The sequence below is a fragment of the Saccoglossus kowalevskii genome, chromosome 19 (genome assembly GCF_978046115.1).
Source record: "Saccoglossus kowalevskii chromosome 19, keSacKowa6.1, whole genome shotgun sequence".
In the NCBI taxonomy this organism is placed as follows: Eukaryota; Metazoa; Hemichordata; class Enteropneusta; family Harrimaniidae; genus Saccoglossus; species Saccoglossus kowalevskii.
The window spans coordinates 20,145,501-20,170,685 of NC_140659.1; the positions used below are offsets into that span (position 1 = coordinate 20,145,501).

The 25,185-nt window shown below is 34.4% G+C and overlaps 1 protein-coding gene across 2 annotated transcripts; it reads left to right on the top strand.

Moving 5' to 3' along the window:
- Positions 1-691: 691 nt before the first annotated feature.
- Positions 692-22,392, top strand: LOC100373598 (palmitoyltransferase ZDHHC6-like). 2 transcript variants are annotated; one of them, XM_002741801.4, is made up of 9 exons: positions 692-1,235; positions 11,753-11,844; positions 13,616-13,772; positions 17,336-17,470; positions 18,250-18,303; positions 18,952-19,101; positions 19,601-19,642; positions 20,943-21,088; positions 21,643-22,392. In XM_002741801.4, the coding sequence occupies exons 1-9, from the start codon at positions 996-998 to the stop codon at positions 21,782-21,784; spliced, it is 1,158 nt and encodes a 385-aa protein (XP_002741847.1). In that variant the 5' UTR covers positions 692-995; the 3' UTR covers positions 21,785-22,392. The 2 variants fall into 2 exon arrangements, with proteins under 2 accessions (XP_002741847.1, XP_085350220.1); XM_085494094.1 differs by having other exon boundaries at positions 905-1,235; positions 11,756-11,844.
- Positions 22,393-25,185: the final 2,793 nt, after the last annotated feature.

Below are 25,185 nucleotides of genomic sequence, written 5' to 3' on the forward strand. Positions count from 1 at the left end.
CGACGCTAAACACGGTACACGCGTCAAATAACTAAATAACACCCCTTTTGCGCGTTTTTTCACTTCATCTTGACTACCATATTTTATTCAGAGAAGATTTTATTCAGACTCACTTGACCTCTAAATATAAATGTTACAAATAGGAACTAATTTCTTCAACTCATCCCTATTTATTTAAAAGTTGTTATTTTTTGGTGAGAAATGTTGCTTACTATGAAAAACGAGCGAATTCCTTATCTGACCCGGTGACCGAATTTCACTCACATTTATACCTACCCTCTAACGTAGAATGACTGTGACCAACAATTGAACGCTACAATTGTCACGTGGTAATTATTTGCATATCATGACAAGAAAATATGCTGGTACACAGAACACATTCCACATAATTACGTAACTTCCGGTTCGCTGACTACACTGGTGCATCGATAATCAGGTATTCAAAATTTTAGTTGTAGTTGACGTTTGGAAAAAATATGTCAAAAAAAAAAAACATGCATACAAGTCAGGGACTCTATCCCGGGACTCTATCACGGTTGATACAACAGCGCCAGCATGCGACGGCTAATGCAATTATATGAACCGAGAACAGACGCAACAAACAAACACACTGCACGACTTCCCCCAGTGTGTATGTTTCTTTTGCTTAGTGCAGAAATGAGCAAATAGTTCGCCGTGACCCTGCAACGAACATACTCCTCCGCGCGTCACCAGTTCGTATCAACGCTGTCACTAGTTTCCATCTACCCCTGCAAACGTAACATAATCGATTCCTTATCAAGACTGCTCTCGACTCACTGCAGGCTGAATTCCCCCACAGCTTTATTGACAACAGTTGACGGACAAAAGGCATATTTTCTCGCCAACATATCATCTTCATCATTTTTTTTTCAGTATTAACCGAGTCTATATTTTTCGTGGTAGGCAGGCTTGATGTATGAGATACAAGCCAGAAGCCACATTTTTTGAGGAGATCAGCTGACTAGTGCGTTAAGATGCAAATATCTAAAATCAAACAACTCATCCATTGGGGTCCGTTACTGGCCCTATTTATCATCCTGTTTGTCACATCAATGGCCGTGGTGTGTACCTTGGTATGGTGGCCCCCAGCTATGGACGATATTTGCAGTATTATTCATCTAGGTACCATATTTATGTGGATATTTCTCATTCTTTACAACTTCTTCCAAGCGGCGTTTCTTGGTCCTGGGTTTGTGCCACTCAAATGGAAACCAGTAAGTGTTGCTACTTCCTGATATTTTTTTTTTACAGTAGATTTGTTTTTAGAATATACCAATATTTGCAATTCTAAACTCCGTGTAAATCCTAATTCTTATCTATTTAGCTAATTAATAGTATACCTTGCATACAATTACAGTAGCCTGACAAGTTTGCACAAGCTGCGCCCTCCGTGGTGCTCCGAACTCTACACACGTCTGACAGAACGATGTAGTTTTTCAGTTCCCTGATGATTTTCTGTTGGTACCAATAAAATTGCAGAAACGTCAGATAGTGACAGCCATCAAAGAGTAACCATTCACGGCAGAGTTTATTTGTTTGTTGACATAATGTGTGAAAATTTTCGCACAATGTTTATCATCTTGTTGAAAACAGTCTGTGATTATTGCCGACAATGCAAAAACGACTTTGATTGACGGTGTTACCATGACCACCAAAATGAATATTTATTGAAACTCAGTATTGCAGTATTGATCTGCCCGTGAGACATACACTATTCTGTCAGGCTTTATTTGGGTCTGATGCAGTCGGGCGGTGAGCGCGCCAATCACGCCTACATGTCAAGCACAGTTGCTCTTTACATAAGTAGAATGTAATATTAATCTATTTGCTCCTGACTACTTCTGTGTGCTAAATAAGAGGAGAAAATGTAAATCGCATTAATTTAGTGAGAGATATATTTTCATGATTTTTTTGTGGCAGTAAGATGTGGAGTGTCAGCGACTTTCGTGAAATTTTGTCAAGGCAAGTGCCATAAAATAATCCAATCATGGAAATTCCTAGAAATGAAAATTAAGCGATTTAGTGTAGCATAAAAGGGTCAATTTATAATCTTATACAAATGTACCTTTATTTAGTTATGGTAACAAGTGACTGCCTAGAATTTATGTTTTGCTGTATCCTTATAATCCATTCCACAAATGCCTAGCTACTGTACAGTTGTAGTAATATCTCATCTCAGTCAGCTATGGACTGTAAATTTGATTGGTTGATTGAAAATGTCATCAACTATGCCTAGGTATGATGCTAGTAATATCTCATCACAGTCAGCCTTTGACTATAGATCATTTGATTGGTTGAATGAAAATGCAGTTGATTGAATCATTGTTAATTATCAGAGAATGTGGATTGTGGGCAATACCATGCACATCATTTTAAAACTAATCAATGAGCATTTCATTTCTCATAACTTGATGACTTCTCATAGTGTGTGCGTCGTTTGCATAAATTTAAATTGGAAATGTACTAGCGGTGTACAACATATACTTCGGTGTCAGTGGTCTGGTATAGATTCTATGCTGTGCATGTAGATATCATGTGAAAAAACAGTATGTCATATTATTTGTATGCATGTCTACTATTTGATACCGTGGGCATCCCTGATGCGACATACACAATGTACTGAAAGAGGAAGATACTTTGTAATTTATATGTAACCATAGCAATTATACATTTTCTAGAAGATAGGGTGCAGGAGAATATAACCTATGCATCTGTTATTTGCTAAACCTATTAAAATACCGTCATGCAGCTCGTGTTCAAATGTCACATTAACAATTTTTTACTCCTATTGTGTATGTCGCATGGGTCCTATTCCGAACATGACATGGTGCAATAAAATTATTTTAAAAATCTTGATTAATTAATGTTTATTTGATAAAATTTTAAAGCCGAGGGGTCATCACCTGTGCATGAGCGGGAATTGAGTCCCACACGACGATAACAACGCATGTTAAAAACACAAAGGTTCATGGGTAGGTAGATGCTTGTTTGTAAACAACAACAACATGCTTTGGTCGTCTGCAGCATGCAACCTTCTCTCGATCGGAAGCGCAAGGGAGATGAGACTTAATTTTCATAGACTCGGGTCATTTAGATCGGACGGTTACTTTTGTTTCAGGTTCGTTGTTTTGGGTGAATATAGAACATGTTCAAGCCCAAAATTGTAGCAATAATGTTCACGTTACTGTACGTTCAAACACACTCTCGAACTTGACAACATTCACTTACGGACCACTAAGCAAATAGGTGGAAATACCAGTTACATCACTCATAAAGATTGATGATTTGATTGCTGATCGGGATAGCTGCATGTAGTGTTCATTTCTATGCCATATAAAATCAATGCTGTGGGCGGCGAAGGGTGACAAATTGTTTTGGTTCTGTGGCCGGCTCTCATGGCACGGGCAACTGACATTTGCTGACTTTTCATATTCGTCATATTCATGTCCGTCATCGTTTCCGTCGTCGTCAACTTTACAATTTCAACTTCTTCTTCAAAACTGTCAGAATGTTTTCAAATTTGATATGCAAGTACCTTGGATGGTTCTTTCTCAGGTTTGTTCATTTCATGTCAAAATCTCAAATTCTCTATTTTTGGTGAATATTTTTGGTGAATATTTTGGTAAAAAGTGATTTTTTTCGTCTTCTTGTTAAAAACCACAAGTCCGATTACTTTGATATTACATATATAGGTACTATATGTGGACCTCTCCCAGATTTCTTCATTTCGTGATATCTTCAATTCTCTAATTTTGATGAATATTTTTGTCAGTTTTGGTAAAAAGTGATATTTTTGACTTCTTGTTAAAAACCACAACTCAGATTACTTTGATATTACATATATAGGTACTATATGTGGACCTCTCTCATTACATAACACATTGCTTGCTAAAAGCCACGGACAGCCGAAATGATTGGTATGTAACATCTACAGTGATTAGTTGTCTGGTCACATGATCTGGACTTGTGCTGTTAGCATACAGGTTGCGGGAAATATTGATTTCAAATAGTGCAAAAATGTAGAAAAAAAGTTGTGATGTTTTTTGAACTAATCTGTGCGATGTCTAGAAACCAATTCAAAAACGACAAAAATTGCGAAAAAAATGCACTTCCTTTGCCAACTAAATGTTCATACTTAACACAATTTGGTTGGTAAAATGTATTGTACATGCATGTACTACCCTGCATATAAATGCGTACCAGTCTTTTAGTAGCTCTCTAAATATGTTTTGCTGTGAACATTGTTTTGGTTGTTATCCCCCTCTATGTACGCCCACAGTTAGATAACAGTGTCAATTCAGGGACAATGGCAGTTCCACAAATCTGATGTAAATTTTCTGATTTTTTTGCACACACTGGAAGATTTTTTTATTATAAAAAAATATCAGCAAATATAAAAGATGGTGGTTATGGAAGTCATTTTTGAAAAGATACTATTACATGAAGCCTGTCATAGTCAGTTCATGTTCAAATTTTGTGTAAATAAATTATGTATTTTACTCGCTTTGTACATGTAGCATAGAACCCGCATCAAGCACGATACAGCATGCATGTAATAACTCGCATTTTAATGAATGTACCCAGAATAATGACATGGTAAAAAAAAACTGTTTCAAATATTTTTTTTAACTCTAAATATTGAATAGTTTAAAAATAATAGGTCACCAAATTTTTTAAAGGTATTAACATTTTTAAAGGTTTGCATTTTTGTCGAAGGGGAAATATTCTCTAGGTTTAATATAAGTGGATTTAATGTTGCAGGGATATTCACAAGGTATTTAAATTCATCAATTTGTGAAAAAACAAATTCTAATTATTTAAATTTGCAGATTCTTTGAGTTTCAGTTTAGTGCTTCGGCTATGAGTAAATATATGTATCAACTGAAAATTAGGACATTAAGATATACATACTAACACATAGGAGATGGAACATGATTTTGTGTGAACTGCACCAGCTTTATCGACCAAATTTTTCGTCATTTTTTTCTCATATTCTTTAATATTTTCAGTTTTTACTGAAATTTAGCTATTTTTATCCCAATCTTTTGAATCTTGTGAATTTTTTGATGAAAAGAGGGAACTGATGATGAAAAGGGTGATGTGGCTTTTAACTTAGAAACAAGACGCATTGTTACCAAATGCTTCAGTGTGGTATTAAGAGTTTGTTTTCAGGGGTGGGTGATACCAAGGTGGAAAATAGATGCATATATGGGGGTAATTCCTGGAATTGCAATAGAGAGGGTTCAGGATGAAATACAACATACAGTGTTTTCATGTTTCGTCTGATATTTCTGTGGTATTCTGCCGCTGTAAGAATGCACGATTTGTTCCGAAATTCAGTATGTTGTGTGCATTCCAGGGTTATTAGTTTTTTTGCTGAAAACACCCCTATTTTTTAATGGCAGAGTGAAATAGTTTCACTCCCACTGGGAAATCTGCATTGTTGCTTGAATGAGAGGTAATTAAACACATTTTCCAGACTGGCGAAAGAGTATGCAACAGCCAATTTTAACAGCCTGTCACGTGATTTTAGTCTGAATGTCAACATGAAAAGAGGCTAGTCCATTTTACACAGGAGTAATTGGGCATTTCTGTTTTAGTATACTGGTTTGAAAATGTTGAACTTGCATGATTTGTGATGTTTTTTTTTTTACTGAAACTCCCCTATTGATCGAATCTCGGGTTTGAAGCAGAACGGCAAACCAGGTGATTCGTTTAAATACAATGGTGAAGGCAGACACGCCGTGCTACTGCGGTACTCCACTGACGGGATGATTTACGTCGTCAGCGGTAGTTGCTGAGCTGCACGCTACAACTTCGCTTGTGATGTTGCTTGTTAGCCGTGGATTGAATGAGCCTTGGTTGCCAGTTAAAATGTTGCTCTTTTGGCATTGGTAATCTTTATTTGGAACTGGGTAACATCGCAACATCGCCAGCAGAAACCACCTGGTATTTTGATTTTGATGGTCGCGCCTCCATGGTAATCGCTAATTTTACTGCGGGTGGATCTTCAAAGAGCCCTTCAGGGTTTATAAAACTCAGTCAACATACATCAAGTTCTCTCAATCGTAGTATTCCATGTGATGTACACCTAATATGCCAAAAATGTTGCTGAATGATTTGAACTGGATAAAATTAGCAGACAAAAATTTGTTTACAAAATAAAAATAGTCCGGTTGCCAATGAAAACAAGCCAGTAGGCTGGTTGGCGATCCGCTCCGCTCAAAAAACAAGCAATATGTTATCAGCTGTTGCCAATGTAGGACATGAACGTGAAGCTAACGTCGGTTTATAACTAAAACCGGGCACCGTATACGAAGTTCGCAAAAAAGCATTCAGTCTTTAGAAGTCACTTTATTTTATTGCTAGGACGTATTCTGTCGTTAGATATATTACGAGTATTTCCAACCGTTTTGCGATAGTATTTTCTAGATTGGAGACAGCATTTACATTTCACTCAAAGTTCAAAGTTGCGTTGAGATTACTTTGATACAGTGTAACAATGTCGGCGCCGGTGATCTCTTACCAGTGTGCAACGTAGCCAAAATAAAAGGCATAATCATTTGAACATAGCTATTACAAGACTGGTAGGAGGTAATAAATTTGGAGCGAAAGTATTCAAAAAACAGTTTTTTGCTGTTGCCATGGTAGCTGTGGGCCAGGATTGTTTTTCCAATTAGTGACGGTACAACCTGCCTGTCAAGTATGAATAAAATTAGCCAAGCCAAAAAAATCTCAGAGGAGTTAAAGCAGGGGTGTCGTCACCTACGCATGCGTCAGGTGGCCATAGCGTGTCATTGTTTACAAACAAGCGTCTACTCAAGCTGAGTAGAATGAGCTACGTCTGTGCTTTTTAATCATAGAAATGTAGGGTGGTGATACATTTGGCGTAAAGGTATTCAAAAAATCAGTTTTGGGCTGGAAACTGTGGTCATAATTTGTTTTCAGATTTTACAAATAGTAACTTTGTGCTCACACTCAAGCTGAGTAGAATGAGCTATTTCTGAGGTGTTGTATCCTAAATTTGTAGCAGGACATTTAGCGCGAAGCTATCCAAAAATCTTTTTTTTTTTGTTGCTATGGCAACAGTGGGTGAAGGTGTGACCTACATGTACCTGCTAAGTTTGAGCAAAATCGGCCAAGCCAAAAACACACAGAAGAATTTATACGTGAAAACACTGGAAGACACACAAAAGTGATTTTAATGGCAATCGTAGTGAAGCGGATCGCCAATACCATGTTCATTTGCATATTGATCATGAAAATACCAAAAAGATTATTGCATTGGTGGTCAAAATAAGTGACTGCCTAGAAGTTCCATTACTGTTGTTCAAATTTCATTTCACTCGGCAATTATATTCATGTACCCATAGGGTAAAATACCGTAGTTCTAAATATTGTTTATTTCTGCGATGTTTCGAAAAACGCTACTCTTGAAAAGACTACTTTGTTTGCTCCCAGACCTCATTTGAATATGGGGTGTGGTGATACCGATTTTGATTTCAGGGACGAATCAAAATAAACTGCAGTACATATGTAATAATGTGGAATACATTTTCAATATAAACATTTTTCCGCTAAAATAAATTCCAGTGAAAATTTCCCTCAAACTCTATTGAGAATTGACACGGCACAGTGAAAATTGGATTCACACGTAATGTTTGAAAACTTCATCGAAACTAAATTAAGTGAAATTCTATGTGACTTTGTGAGAGTTGGAAATGAACAAATTATATAAAACCCAACCCTACCACTCTATACACAACGTAAACTACACCCCAAAACATCCTTTCATCAGTGTATTCTATATGACTTCAGGAGAAATTGAAATAAACAAATTATATGACAACGAACTTAATTATAATTTAAGCCTCTAGTTCAGCACTGATGAAATAAACTACCTCGTCTTTATGCCAATTTGAAGTTATTCATCGCCTACATCAGTGACTTCAAAATCTATGTTTCAATCTCAGGAATTTCACTTGCTATTAATTGTATGGGAGTGCCAGTCTTTTATTTTCTATTGTAATGTCAATTTCTTGCGATTACTCGGAACATGAAGCTGTAACCACAGACCATCTAGATGCTGTAACTAAATCCTGGTATAAGCACCGGTTAGGCAGGCTTGAACTATGTATTTGAAGCCAGCCGAGAGATAAATCCAATCTTATAGATTTCTCATTGTTTGGTAACTATTTGCTGCAAATGCTGCAAAAAATCAATATAAAAATATTATCCACACAGCATTCTTCAGGTTACTTGTTTTAATTAGATTAATTATAATAGAAAGGTAAGTACAGGAAAGCTAATAAGTGGCCATTGGTTTACATGATAAACTGAATTTTTGTAACTCGCATAATTCAAACCTAAGCAAGGTTTTTTTTGTAAACCAACGTAAAACGTTTTTGTTAAACTAAAGTTTAAATTTCAGCAGTGACGAAAACCTTAAAATTGTCAGACTCATCAAGTACTGTAAAGGAGTTAACTATTCACTTGGTTTTAATTTTGCTTATTCCACTGACTGGAAAATGAGCCAAATTAAAACCCAGTGAATATGTAAAATTTAGCATAGAACACATTATCCAAAGTACAAAACCATGAATTTAAAACCCACTGAATGGGCCCAAGATGCTAAATCAGCGAAATTTAAACCCAGTGAAAAATAATCATTTTGCAGTAGTTATGTTGAGCCATGCACAGTCCTGAATGGAATTCACATAAATGCGGGTATACGCTTAGTCATTTGATCATGGATGATACAATGCATACCAGGTGACATTGAAATGCGTGTAATTTGCCGAGAACCACTGGAATTTTGTAACTCGGCCAATAATGGCTCTACCTGCTGTGGTTGATGTTGTTTTCAAACTCAGCTTAGGTCAAATTTTCCAATCGTTAAAGAACTTTATCTTCTTGTCAACTTGCAGACTCCTTGTCAACACGGAGATGTGATTTACAATTTTATTATGTTGCGAAAACCATGCTTGTTTAAAGCTGGGGAGTCATCACCTGCGCATGCGTCAGATGGCCATAGCATGTCATTGTTTACAAACAAGCGTCTACCCATGAGCCTTTGCGTTTTTAGCGTGTGTTGTTATCGTCGTTTGGGACTCAATTTCAGCGTGTGCACAGGTGACAACCTCCCCGCTTTAAAAGTTTATATATCAATCACACTCTGCATATGAATACAAACATAGCTGTTTACAATCTGCTTAATATAAGGCAGAGATGATTGCGGATTTCTTCGGAACAATGACCAAGAATCGTATCCATTGTCATGATTTGATACTCCGAGAGATTTTGTGTGAATAAAATTCCCAAAAAGTCACTGTGACTGCCTAGAACTATAGTGAAAGTCACCGTGACTTCATTAGGACCGCACCGAAAGTTAGTTGAGACTCCCTAGAACCACAATGAAAGTCACTGACTCCCTTGGACCACAGAAAAAGTCAGTGTGAGTCACTGTCTTAAACATCCCAAATGAAATGTACACTACTACAAAATGTGCATTTTTTTTTGAGTAGTTAAATTAGTTTTTCAGGAAATTTGTGAGGAGAAAATAAATCCCAAATGATAGAGTATTTCACCTCACTTTAGAGCAATAGATTTACACCAGCGAGAGGAGTATCTCATAAAAAGTGTATCAGACATTTGAAATTCAAATAAAAATTAAAACATGACAACATGTAGAGACAATCACATCTGCTTCAATCCTAAAATCGCAAAATTTAATAGAATAATTCTAAACTTTGATTTTTAAATCGCAGCAGAGTAGGTTTAATGGGTATCAATTTGTTTTTATTATGAATTATTTAAATAGTTTATAAATAATAAATTTACAATGTTATTAATTATTTATATATGCTATGTAAAACGTGCCATAAAATCAAACTAGATCGTAAAAACAGCGGACAGTGTCTTGTCATATTTATTCAGCCTGCACTCTACAACTGGCCACTTTGGAATTTGGCTTAATTCTTTAACACCAATCAACTTCAGCCACAGTCTACAAAAGAATTCAGTTCATAGTCTTCTTTTTTCCCAAATAAAATATTGATAAAAATTTAAAGTTAATTATCTGATCCAAACCTCTGTCAATCACTATTTTTATTTCATGACAATACTGCCATTTAAAAAAAAAAATATTTTTAATTCTTCTGCAGTTCAGAAATTTCTATTTTTGGTAAATATCAAAATAATGTTTTTTGAGGATAAATGAAGTAGATGAAAAAAAAAATTAATCCTAAGATAGATAACAAAATTTGCTAGATGAAGAATTTATATACATTCTTCCTTGCATTTTGAGTGGAGCTCATTGAATAATACATTAACCAATTGCCCTAATAACAAAATAAATCTATTTGGTAATAAAGCATTGTTGATTGTTATTTTCACACTGGATTGACTTATTGAAGCTAAGCTCAAAACAGCCTACCGATCCTAAACGTAGAACATACATTGTTCAAAATTAATATCTCATTATCCATCCATACTAAATATTATTAAATGTTTAATATGATTATTATTATTGCCTTTCTACCTATAACTCGCATCACATTGAGAATGCATGTGTAGCCAAATAAATTTTCCATGTCAGAGATGCTTTGCAACACATAGTATATACATGTAACTAATTAAATAGAATAGGGTACTCTGAAAAAAATAATTGTTGAATAGAATAGGGTACTCTGAAAAAAATAATTGTTGAGTTTAGAGATGTTCTGCAACATTCAATGTCAACTTTAGGGATGTTCTACAACATTCAATGTCAACTTTAGGGATGCCCTGCAACAATCAATGTTGAGTTTAGGGAATCCCAGATACTCTGCAACATTCATTGTTGACTTTAGGGCTACACTGCAACATTCAATGTTGTTGACTTTAGGGCTACACTGCAACATTCAATGTCAACTTTAGGGATGCTCGGCAACATTAAATGTCAAGTTTAGCGTTTCTCTGCAACATTCAATGTTGACTTTAGGGATGTTCTACAACATGCAATGTCAACTTTAGGGATGCCCTGCAACAATCAATGTTGAGTTTAGGGAATCCCAGATGCTCTGCAACATTCATTGTTGACTTTAGGGCTACACTGCAACATTAAATGTTGAGTTTAGGGATGTTCTACAACATTCAATGTCAACTTTAGTGATGTTCTGCAACATTCAATGTTGAGTTTAGGGATGTTCTGCAACATTTAATGTCAACTTTAGGGATGTTCTGCAACATTCAATGTTGAGTTTAGGGTGTATATAGAGGAGATTCATTGGGTTTGTGTGAATATTTTAAAACTTTTTTCTAATCAATTTTAGTTTTAAAAAGACAAACAAACAAACTGGGTAAATTAAAATTCTGTATCCTTTCCTCACAACATACAATGTTTATACGATTAGATTGTGTCTGATAATATGGTTGGTTAGGGGGCTTTGCAAAATGTGTACATGAATTAATTGTGAAGTTGGGGATTCTTAGCAACCCAAGAAGTGGTTGAGCAGGTAGAGATAATCTGTTACATGCAGATAATGATTATGAGGTTAGGTGGGCTCTTTAACAAGATGCTCTGCAACATAGAAGTAATTGTCATGAGGTTAGGGATGCTCTATGACATTCAGGTTGTTTGACATTTACAGACATGTGGTTTTTACAACTTAATGGAAGTAGTGATCTTTTAGTGAGATGTCTTTCAGTTTGACATTAGACCTTACTTACCATTTGTTTTGTTTTGTTTTAGGAGAATCCTGAAGATGAGAAGTTTCTGCAATTTTGTAAAATCTGTGAGGGTTACAAAGCGCCAAGATCTCATCACTGCAGAAAATGTGGAAGGTACTGTAAACATTTTTGACATCTTTAAGAGGCATTCTCAATTTGTCAAAGCTCAGCGAAAATGAAAAGTATTACATTTGGAATAAATTTGATTGTTTCATTTTCAAAAACAAGGACTTGTTGTTTTTTTGGATGAAGCTTTTGTTGTTTATTAAAAGCAAGTGTATTAATAATTTCTACAATATGGTCAGGCGAAGAATATGCGGTTTGTATTTTGAACCTTATCAACTTTCTAAAAATCTGAAAATAATACCAATGACATTCATAAACAAGATCTACATGTAATATAAGGTCTTGTGTTCGTCATTTACATGTACATGTGTAGTAGGTGTGTACCAAGTTCCATTGCAATCCAACTATTGGTTCTTGAGATATCTGTGAAACATATTTGACAGATGCACAAACATAAATGGACGCACAGGCAGGCGAGTAGGCGGACAGATGGACAACAATACAACATTACCCTCCTGTTTAGGAGCCAAAAATTCAAAGATTCTGCTTCTTTCATATAAAAAATGGAAGGGATGGGATGGGATGGGGAGGGGAGGTACCTGGGTCTACTTCAAATAAGTTTTTCTGTGAACATTGGCAATACAGCTGACAATGTAATCTGTTGGGTTTCCACTGCATTACTCATGCATGAGTGCATTATAGTTAGACAACAAACTGTCGTTAATATTATCTCAGATTAGATGTAATGTTACACTATGTCTGTTACGCTGTTTTAACTTGCCTGTAATCAGAAACTGAAAAGTGTGTGTCTATAATCATTATTGAAATGAAAGACTGTAGCAACTGACATGTAGTCTGTAAGTGCTACAGGATCATGATATACCGGTAGTACATACAAAGTTCCATTGCAATCCAACCATCACACAGACGCACAAACACAAATGAACGGATGGACACTGATACAACACTACCTCCTGTTGTTTTGGAGCCAAAAATTCAAAGTTGTGCTGCTTTCATGTAAGAGGAGCGGAAGGTACTGTTAATTAGAGTTGCTTCAATCTCAGCAAACTTGGGTAATACTTAGAGAATCCTGACGACAATGTTGTCTGTTGAGTTTCCACTACGTCGCCCTATGTACGAGTACATAATAGTTAGACAACAAACTGTCGTTGAATATTATCCCACACTCCAAATTGAATTACTCAAATTGCATGTAATGATATACGGTGCCTGATAGTGTTTTTAACTTGCCTGTAATCAGGGTTATACCCAGAAATGATAAGTACCCGTCTAAAATTATTACTGAAATGAAAGTCAGTAGTCTTTAGCCATTAATAAGTAATCTATTTTTGTTGATAATTCATTGCTATTTTAAGTTAATGAAATGTTCAATCAAAAGTTGACATGTTAGATATATTAATTTTCTAAATTAATAAGGAGTATCTAAAATGATAGACAGGTCGCTGACTAAATGAAAGGGAAAGTGTAGTGGCTATCATGTCTGTTGTTGTAGTCAACATTGTCAATTACTTGTGGCCAATTTATCACAGGCAAGGTTGTCCATAGATTATATCATGTTTTTTTACTCACAGACATGTTTCCCACCTTATAGTGTATATTTGTATTTTTATTTGATTTTTTTGGGTACCTTTGAAACTGTCCATTGTCTACAGGTCAATATCAGAAATTGTAAAACAATATTAATGAATGAAATTAATAAATAAATTAATTAAATTATCAATTATAATCTTATGTTTCTATAGAAATATTTCATTCAAATTTTACTACTTCAACTTTTCTGTTTTTCCACTGATTACAGGTGCGTGATGAAGATGGATCACCACTGTCCGTGGATTAACACGTGTTGTGGGCACACCAACCATACAAGATTTATATATTTTCTATTTTTTGCACCAGCTGGGTGTATACATGGTGCTGTAATTTTCATCATTACTATCTATCATCAGCTATATAGGGTAAGTAGAATTGTGCATATTAATCATCTAATTTGCATATAGATTTATTCATTGTGAGGAATAGTTGTTGCTCTGAGAAATTTAGTAGACCTGATTAGGTTTATTGTGAACTTTGTGATTATTGTCTGTCATTAGCTATATACAAATATACAGTGAATAGGAGTTGCAATATTGTACAGGTTCTGTGCATATTAATTACCTAATTTGCATAACAATGTATTCATTTGAGAAAATTAGCATTAGGTTTTTTGTGAACTCTGTCATTATTGTCTGTCATTAGCTATATACAAATATAGAGTGAATAGGAGTTGCAATGTTGCACAATTCCTGTGCATATTAATTACCTAATTTGCATAACAATGTATTCATTTGAGAAAATTAGCATTAGGTTTATTAGGTTTTTTGTGAACTTTGTCATTATTGTCTGTCATTTGCTATATCCAAATATAGAGTGAATAGAAGTCGCAATGTTACACAAGTCCTGTGCATATTAATTACCTAATTTGCATAACAATGTATTCATTTGAGAAAATTAGCATTAGGTTTTTTGTGAACTCTGTCATTATTGTCTGTCATTAGCTATATACAAATATAGAGTGAATAGGAGTCGCAATGTTACACAAGTCCTGTGCATATTAATTACCTAATTTGCATAACAATGTATTCATTTGAGAAAATTAGCATTAGGTTTTTTCTGAACTCTGTCATTATTGTCTGTCATTAGCTATATACAAATATAGAGTGAATAGGAGTTGCAATGTTGCACAATTCCTGTGCATATTAATTACCTAATTTGCATAACAGTGTATTCATTTGAGAAAATTAGCATTAGGTTAATTAGGTTTTTTGTGAACTTTGTCATTATTGTCTGTCATTTGCTATATCCAAATATAGTGAATAAGAGTTGCAATGTTACACAAGTCCTGTGCATATTATGACATATTGTTTATTTACAGTAATAGTTGGTACATAGTGCTCAGGAATAATATGCTGACCTGATCAGGTTTTGGTTGAAAACCATATTAATTATTCAATTTGCATAGTGATTAAGAAAGTTGTTGTTCTTCCACAGATATCTTAACCTTTTCACCCCAGTTTTCTCTTATCATCACAAAACAGTCCCATTTATAGTTTGGAAAAACAAAACAAGTTTTTTGAGTAGAAACTGAAAATTGACTTAAATTTTTGTCTGTTTGCAAAATTAGAGTTCATTTCCAGAAATATTGAAAAATATAAGAAAAAAGTGCAGACAAATTTCTAGTGGAGAAAAGGTTAAAGTACTTGGTCAGTACAATCAGCTGGTGCTGACAGTATCAACACACATCTCTGAATTTCAGTATTAAGCTTCATTCAAATAATAGAATGTCTAATACAAATGAAAAAATCTAAATGGTTGTATGAAAAAAAAAATTACCGAATTTCAAATATATTTTGGTGAGAATGTCAAATTTGGGCAAAATGTTTGACTAGTAAAATCAATCTGCAATTTTCTTGTGTGTACAGGTTATGCCGGTACTTATATTGCATACGTCGCAATATAGGAACATACTCTATTGATATTTGGTCGTTTTCCATCACAGAAATCACAAAAAAAAAGTAGAAATTTGAACAAAAATCTTTATTTTTAAATGTGCTATATACAAGAAAGTCACCAATCGAAAAACATAAACCAAACATTGCTATATACCGGGGTAACTCAGATTTAGTACTAATACTACACAAATATGTTAACATAATTAGACTATTAATATTTAGCGTTTACTCGAAAAACTGTTTCAAAAATGAATACTAGTATGTTGCAATCTTGAATGCAGAGACCTGTCGTCCCAAGAGATTCTAAAGATAAATGCAAGTTACTATGAAATATTGATAACAATTCTGTAAGGACCGTGTTTTTTTAGCTTTAGTATTCATAGTTTATTATTGACTTCAATGCAATATTTCACATGAGAATGAATTAAATACGATCTGATCTATTGTATCATCATGGAATTCGGGTAGTATTCGGTTGCTGTTCGAATCACACACGATATCACAGTGATGTGATAATTTGGGACTAGATACCAACAATAACTTGTATGATGCAGTTATATAACACCTATTTGTAATGCTAGTTGATACACATGGAATCATGGGCTATTATTACCCTCTTGCCTTTGGTGGGTGGATATTACCAACCTATGATGTTACTTAGAACAACCGACTCCTTGAGCAAGTCATAACCTCATAGTATATTACACTAAAAATATTTCTGTTGCATTTTTTTAAACACTGATTATTCAGTTTTAACTGATGTTCATTGACCCTTGTTTTGAGTGACAAAAGTAGCGCTACTAAAACATCAGTACGTCTCAAATGTATAAATGATTTGTGTATGTCCATTATGCTGCCATCATTGTTACATAATGAAACTAAAATCAATGAGGTTCCTAAGGGTTGTTTCCATGGAAGCTAGTTTTGTGATTTTTTTTTTTAGCACCATCTTTGCTAGCCATTTTGAATTTTAAAAGTTCAATATCTACACTTATTTTGTGTAGATATTCAAATTGTGATGAATAATCTTCAGAGAGTTGTGGTTGAAATATAAAATCTTGAAATGAGCCTTTGTTGTTTTCACATTTATTACTTTGCTCAGATTTATGTTCTATAATTTTACAAATACAGTATTAGCTTTATTAGAAGTACATCTCCATTAGAAGCGCATATACTAACAGATATTGGTGGGTAAAAAGTTTGGTAAATGCCATCTGCGAATAAACTTCATTTCAAAATGTTTTATTTTTTCTTCTTTTCTCCAAAATGATGAATAGTTTGATGTTTTATTGGAGTAGTCTTGAGAGTATTTTGTCTACTGTAAACCAAACTTAGTTCATAACCATGCTATATAATTCTTGTATGTATTAGTAATGGATAAAACAAATAAGTATGCAAATTAGCTGCCAGGTGATGAGGGTGAGTTCTTATGGTGGTGATAATATTTCCCAGCGATTCACAACATTTTTAGCACCTCTATAAATTATAAATTTGAGGTAAATTTGACTTTGCAAATCATATTTTTGAATAATAAATATAGCAGACTCTGTAGAAATATAAAAAGGTCAAAAATAGTAAACCAATAAAAAAGTTGAAGTTTTAGAGAAATCAATGTCAAATGGTACAAATCTTAGAGAATTCTGGGTAATTTATAGTGCTGTGCCTCCAGGGTCAGGTTACTGTATTTCACTGATCATATTTTGTGCATGGCTGTGTTTGTGTTCCTGAAATTGTAGTTTCTTCCATTTGACTTTCCACTGTTTGATTTATGGTTGGGAATGTTATTCCACCTGATTCATATGGTTTGAAAAAAAAAATACAAATCACTGACCATTTCTTGTATCTTTTTATGGAATAAATAAAAAATGGCCACCAAGGGTTAATAATAGTCACTTTGACAACACTGGGGACTATTTTCTTTTTTGAGCATGGAAGGATACACACAGTTGTGCAGCATTGTTGTGTATGAATACATCCAGTCTTGGTGTCTTGAAAGAATATAAATGCGAATTTTCTTGTTTTGTTTTCAGAGTCGTTATTTGTACCATGTGATGTCGGCCAAAGCCTGGTTAACGTTTACAGTGTATTCTTTTATATTGACTTTCTTTGCATTGGGCCTTGCTATAGGCGTTACCTTGTCTGTAGGTTTTCTCTTCTTTGCCCAGGTAAGTATCCACCTGGTATTCACACCTGACCATGGTGCCCTATCATTCACAGTAGTGTTTAGTGTCAAATATTACTAACTCATATTTCACACTAAACATAGCTTATATGCGCGGTAAATGTCATCAGTCTGAAAAAAATATTGCTACGAAGGGCAATATTTCCGTTGATTTAAAAAAGCGATGTCGGTCGTAACTGCATATGTGGGTTCACCGACACACTTAGACGTCATGGCAAATTTGCATAAATTAGCACATCATTCGTAAGCATAGTTCCATAAAATCATGATTTTTCTGTTGTTGGAATTGTCATATTCGTAGAGCTGCTAATACTCAGAGGGGGGGGGGGACTACATAAGCTGTACTATCCACACTCACCTTAATATGGTTTAATGATGTCACTCGTATCAGCAACTCTGCGAACGTCATATCAGGAGATAACATTACATGTATGTCCTGTTAGGTAAAGCTTAACATATTACATAAGACATCTCAGGAATATCTATGAATGATTTAATTATTTTTCCTCATGTATCCGTTTCATAGTTTTTAAATGTATCTAAGATTTAGGTCTTTTTAGAGCTGCAGTTTGAAAACTGTTTCTTTTGAACATTGTAAAATTGTGTCATCTCATGTGACAGTGGATTGACCAATCAGATCACAGAAATTGGATATGGTGTGTTATAGTTGTGTTATGATACTAATGAGAGCATAGACTGAGTATGAATAGGGTTAATACATTTCAGTAACTGTATATTGTCTTTTCCCCTCTTTGATTTTAGCTACAAAGTATATGGTACAACGAGACTGGGATTGAAACCTGGATTAAAGAGAAGGTAATATTGTAAAATCCTTTATTTTCACTGCCATTTAATTTCACTATTTCGATGTCTTGAGTAAATGCACTGTGTTTTAAATTCACAAATTTGGCTGGGAAACAATGAATTCTATTGTTATTTTTGATTCGTGTTCACATGGATTTAATTTAGCAGATTTTATACTTACCTGCGAAATAGGCGAAATTAAAAACCAGCAAATAATTGATGCTTGTACAGTAAATAGTGGATATCACAAAATGATACGAGTGACCTGTTACAATCTCACCTGCTCAGAACGAAAAATTCATTTTTTTGAAATCTGGATTCTAGAAAGTGACAGTAGTGCTACATTTCTAATGTTTATGTAATTTGAGTAACTATGTGCAATTTCCACTTGAAAACAAACACTTGAAAAAAAACATCATTTTAGGCGTTTGTTGCAATGGAAAATTTGAAAAAAAGTTCACATATTAATTTTGCTACTTACACATGTTTATTTTAGACAACACATGCAATCATTTATACCTGTGAATACGCACTCTACTCCTCATTTCCCTCTTTTACTTTTTATTCACAATGTACAAACTCATTAAAATATTGCATGACACAAACATTTGTTTTATCTGATGAATCTATCTGCTATAAACTGTGTTTCTTTGTATGCAGGCGGATAGGCCTAGAGATGATGAGTTTATTTATCCCTATGATCTTGGTCGCAAACGTAATTTATTGGAGATATTCCGATGGGAAGGCACGCCACGTGGGGATGGAATAACATGGCCAGTAGTGAATGGATGCAATCAGTACACTTTGACAGTGAGTATTACAGTAAATTTTCATTTTTGCATTATTTAATCATTTTTGGAGCAATATTTTGTATATTATTTAATATTCTGTAATTTCTTTAATTTTAGAATAAGTGGACATCATTTAGCATTGGCTACATCTTTTGTTAAGTTTATTTCGTGAAAGGTGAAATTCATACTGTCTTTAAATGGTCAAGATGTCAGTATGCGTGCAATTTTGTGAAAATAAAATTGACTCCACAAAAACAGCAATGAAATGTTTACTGTTGTGAAATTTTCCCTCATGTAATTGAAGTGAATTCCCTTGTATTTTTTCCTTGTAGAATTCAAAGTGAATTTCATGAATTATGGAAAATGTTTTTTAGACAGGACGTCTGCATCATCACATTATGTTAACTGCTGTCAAACTGTAAACACCAATTTTTGCCATCCAGCAAAACAGATTTTGCAAGTGATTATAAACTTTAATACAACTTTTAACATGTACCAAATATTATATTTGTTCACAGATTGAACAACTACAACAGAAAGAAGAGAAAAGGAACCGCACTGTGAGTGATCATCTTCATTAGACCAATAAAAAAAAAAAAGTAAATCCGTTTCTGGTTGAGCATCTTCACTAGCCAAGGTCTAAGTTTATTCCAAGCCTCTAAACAGACCTTGGCAGAATGACCATCAAATATGCGTATTCTAACAGCGCCCCCAGTAGTCAGTTGTGGCTAATCATTGTCCAATCAGTTTGCGTGTTACAAATCCCTCTTTGGCGTTTCATTTTAAACAAAATGGCGGCGCCCATGAATCGTGATATTTGTGATGATAAAATTGCGAAAGTTTTCGGTGTTGGTGCTCTCAAGCCTCATCAGGTACAGGCAATCGATGCAGTTTTATGTGGGAAGGATGTCTTCATAGCGACAAAAACAGGAAGTGGAATTTTGTTTCATAATTTGGTAAGCCAAGCTGATTGGGCGCCTTGTTTTAAGATACGCAATTAGCCTATGCGATCCCGCACGGTATCGTGTGGAGGCCTATAGATCGAAGACACAGGACTGTGCGATTTGGACGATGCTGTTTGAGAAGGATGTCAGTTCCAAAAGTTTTTTTTATCTGAATGAAAGGAAAAAAGGAGGGCGGAATGTGCCTGTCTTCACCCATGTTCAGATACACTTACTTGCTGTCTGTTTACAAAATAAAATATTTATTTTGTGGCTCCAATCTTGAAGCATTTTAACAATCAATTGTATTTGTTGGATGCTGAATCATTTTTTTGGTCATAGACACACTGCTGTTATTTGTGTAAGCGTATGCACTGTTAATATCGTAAAATCTGTATTAGAAACCGCATCCTTAATAGAAGTCGCACCCATTCTTTTTGAACAATTGAGAACCAAAAATCACCATTTCTCATATGTGTAGATGTTCTGATAGAATCCCCTCTGTTGCATTGTACCATTTTAATAGAAACTGCGGCTTCTAATACAGATTTTACAGTAGAGCAAATACAGTAATTGAGAACGGGAAAACAACAAATGGTGAACATTTCCTGTACACATAATGTACTTTTTACAAATTCATCTTGAGGTTTTTAGTGAAGTTTAGTAGATTTTTAGTTGGTATCGCACAATTCTTTGTCATGTTTTTTTTAAATGAAATACTAAGAATTAGTCAGTTATTAATTCCAGCAAAACTATATCAATAAAATATTTGGTCCTGGATGCAATACCTTTAATATTAAAATGGCTGCCAATCAGCCATTATAATTATAAAGGATTGTAAAATAAAATGATGCACATGTATATGAACAGATTGTTTATTTTCTTACAACCTGTTTTTTTTTTTTCACTCGCATTTCAGATGGAGTTGACCATCTCTGAAAATTACAGTGGTTCAGTGTTCCCCATCACTAAAGGTTGTAAAACGTGTATAACTGCGCCCTGTACAGATGAACCCAGAATTACTTTATACAAAGGAGATATTATTTTAGTGACGAGATGGAAAAAGTAAGTATTCGAATGTCTCGAATTTCAGTCGATATTTTCTAGGGTTGAACACAGAAAACATGGTCAACTTTGTGCAAGTTTGCCACCAACTCAATGGTGATGCTACGCCACTGATCGAGAACTTATTAATGGAGTAACCTTTAAGGTCTGCAGGTGCTTGCATTCAACCAGGCTTGGATGATGCTGTAGTGACACATTGAACTGTCATTATGATTGGACGATAGTTGCACACACATCTTTCACATAATAACAAATATGGAATATGGTTTCTATGGCAATATGTATCATTAGCACTTGCAAGTCGTACATGTAGTAACAAAGCACTGTGATACCACAAGATTTTTCCTCTATTTTGTATATTTACGGTTCTAATTTTCTAATGGCAAAGTTCTGAAAATTTTTACAAAAAAAAAAACGCACATGATAGCACTATGAGAAACTTTTATTGGCAGCTGCCGAAAATCATGTCATTCATTACAAAGCTTCATAAAAACAAAAGAATTTCTATTTTCAACATTAGTGGTGCAATTTATCTTCGTTTTTTTTTTTTCAAGGTATTGGTTATATGGTGACAAAATTATTATGGAGAATGCAGATGGCAAACAAAGAGTACGCGGATGGTTTCCACGGCGATGTGCTAAAGAGATGTTTAATAATGGGATGGATTTGACAGTGGGTGGTAAAAAGGAATTATAACAATTTTTGAAACATAGGAATGTTTTTCTTTTTTACCATCACCCTAGTATTTTAAAATATGTATTATATTCTCAAATTACTTGGATTTCCATTTTTTAAAGTTTGTCTTTTTTCGTTCTTGTTTCCTTGGCTCTTAACAAATCTCATTTCCATGGTAAGCTGTATTTTAGTTAAAGGGCGGTAGTCGTCACGCCAGGCATGCACGAGATATACGTCTCATAAAAACAAAGATGGCGATTTTGACTGTTGAGCGGATCAATGAGTACAAACTGAGACGTTACCAAGCTTTAATTAGGTATTTTTTTAGGTGATTGGAGGTATCGACGGAGTCGTCAGTGGTAATTAATGCAAGTCGCACCCAGGTCAAACCACGTACTTGGGATTTCCATTGGAAGAGCGCATTGGATTGGAAGAAACTGACAATGTTTATCAACACAATTGTTGCACATGCGCAGCGTGTCGACTACTGTCTTTTAAGTGTTGTTTTTTTCTTCACGTGCTACTTTCCATTTATTCAAGTCACTAATAGTATTGATTGAGTTTCTCATCAAGACTCTGTAAAATGCCGATTTTGAGAACAGGTAACAATTAAAGTGGTGCTTATATAACTTTTGTTTCTGAGGTCTTTATGTTCAGAAAACAGAAAGTGTTCATGGCGAGTGTGCAGATTTACCACTCTTTTTAGAATTGATTTTTTTCCCCCAACACATCTTTTTTTTTTGTAATGAAAAATTACAAAAAACAGTTTCGACAGAAGTTATATGAACTGCATAGAAAAATAGACCACCAGTATTAAAGTAGATTGGTGTATTTTGGAAGATTTAAAAGTGTAATTCTTTCAGTTGTGAGTAGCTGTTAAGTAACTTACAAGTTTTCATCAATTTGGTGGAATCTGGAAAAAACGCAATTTGTATATTATTCAGTTTATTTTGTAGTATGTCATTTATAAGACGAGCGTTGGCTAATTTCTCATTTGGTCTGGAACATAGCTGGTACACTAAGTTTACAATTGTAAATGTCTTTGTCCTTGTGGAAATAAAAATTTCCAATTTTGAGGGGAGATTATCTTCATGTAGGAAAGGACATGTCGACAAATCAGTTGTCAATGTTTTCGAGTAAATTGCATGACTGGCATATCTTGTCAAAATATTTTAACGATCAAGTCAACAAACATCAGTTACATCAACTGGCTATGCTTTGAAATCCTAACTGGGGTCGCTTTGTGACAAATCCTTAGGAAAGGATTCAACTACACCTGTTCAACTCCAGGAAAGCTCATGCCATCATAAGGAAGATGGGCACACCACCCTCAATAAATATCAATCAGAAAAAAAAGTGTACTGCAAGTAGGTATCAATTATAAGCTGTCAACATAAAGGCGGCCATATTGAACTGTCTGAGAAAGTTAATTTTTAAATCTAGCATAAAGTTTTAACAAATGTGTGGAAACCATTTACAAATAGTTATACATAGAACCAGACATTCACAAAATGTTTCATTTATTAAAATAACAAAATATAAAGTTTTAACAATGAACTACTTAAATTGTCTCCCTTCCACCACCTGTGTTTGTATACACAAAAAAAGTTGTGAAACTACAATGCTGGTGTGGGGCATGATCGCATAACAATTTCCTAATTTATTAAAACAGTCCAAATAAACCTTACGAAAGCTGGAGCTACCAGCTTGCATTTCAAGCAGTCGAGCTGAAAATGATTGAGTTTCTCATCCAAAATTCTGATGTACATTCTTAAACGGTTGTACATAGTATGAAACCTAATTTGTGTCATGCCTTGGTGGAAGCGGTTCTTTATGAAATGTCAGTATTTCCTGCACATTATAAAAGTAGCATTTTGGTCTCTTGCTAACCATGTTTAACACATTCGGTTGCAATATTCTCCGAATCTAACAATGATAGTGAATCCTTCCATTAAAAAAAAATGTTTCAGTCAAAAAAAAACGGGTGATGGAAGGATTATGGTATATAGAATGCTCCTGTTATGCAGAGCTAAAAATGTTCAAACTATCAACAACAAAATATAAACACTTAATTGAGAACTGCTGGGAAGTCTGTGAAATAAGTTAAAAATGAAGGCAAGTGAAATACAACTTTGTATTAGGTACTACATGTCACACAACCTACTATGTTAGCATACTTTCCACAAAGTGGAAATGGGCAAACATGTCCACTTTCGCTGTTCTACATCAACTGAATTTGCACAAACTAAGAATTTTCTTCTATCATACCAGCATCTTCCCAAAGATCATTTGCAGATTTCCAGACATGTAATTTTTCAAATTGTAAGATCATATACAATTGGGCCGATAGACAATTTGTTCCTAAAATTTAACTGTCGTAATAAACACTTTCCCCAAGATCTATACACCACTCCATGCCTAGATATGATGCTAGTAATATCTCATTACATATTCAGATTTATGCAAACAGCACACACTATAGGATATCAAATACAGCTTCAAGACCATAGGCCAGGAATTTTTTACATCATGCAGTCTACTTGGTGGCAATGGCGAGATATTACAACATTGTAGCCAGGCATTAGAGAAGTATAGATTCTAGGTAGTAATCTATTAAGAAAAGATCTTTTTTTTTTTTTTTTAAGTGTCCTCACTCACTTCCTGTGATCTGAGTCCTCGAAGAGACTTGAAAATGAACATGGAAGTTTTCAGATTTAGGAATATATGCATTACTCCCTAATGTCTATAATACAGTAAAAGCTGCAAGTTGTAAACCTGTCAAATTGAAATCCTCTTCTCGTAGACTTGCATGGCTATATATATAATTTTCAACATGATTAGTGGAAATTTTGAAAACATGATTAATTCACAACTATTGAAGAATTTTTTATGAAAACAGCAGTTTAACACTTAGCTAAAGAACAATAAAGTGGCTCTTGAAACAAACAAACAAGGAATAAATGAAATAAAAACTTAGGTATTGCATCAAAAAAGTTCTAATCACTTTCCTACTGCAATAGAAAAGTAAGCCAGTTAGGATGGAATTGCAAAACTGTCAGGTGAAGTCAGTTGAAGATTTTGACACAAAACAAGTCAGGTCATCACACCATTTTCAGTAATTGGTTTCTATGATAAAAATATCTTCTCTGGGAACACAAGGTGGGATACATGAATATTGAGACCATCTGAGAACTTTTTATTTTGAATTATTTTTAAAATCTGCATTTTAAAAATAGGTTAAAAGTGAAACCCCTCTTATTCATGAAAAAATATGCAAAATTTACTTATTTATATTTGTAAAATATAGTTTTGCAACATACTATCTGTATTAACTGAATACACCCAATTACAAAACCAACTTGAGTGAATATTAACCAACTACAAAATAATGAGTAGACCTTGAAAAAATGGCTGGACATGGA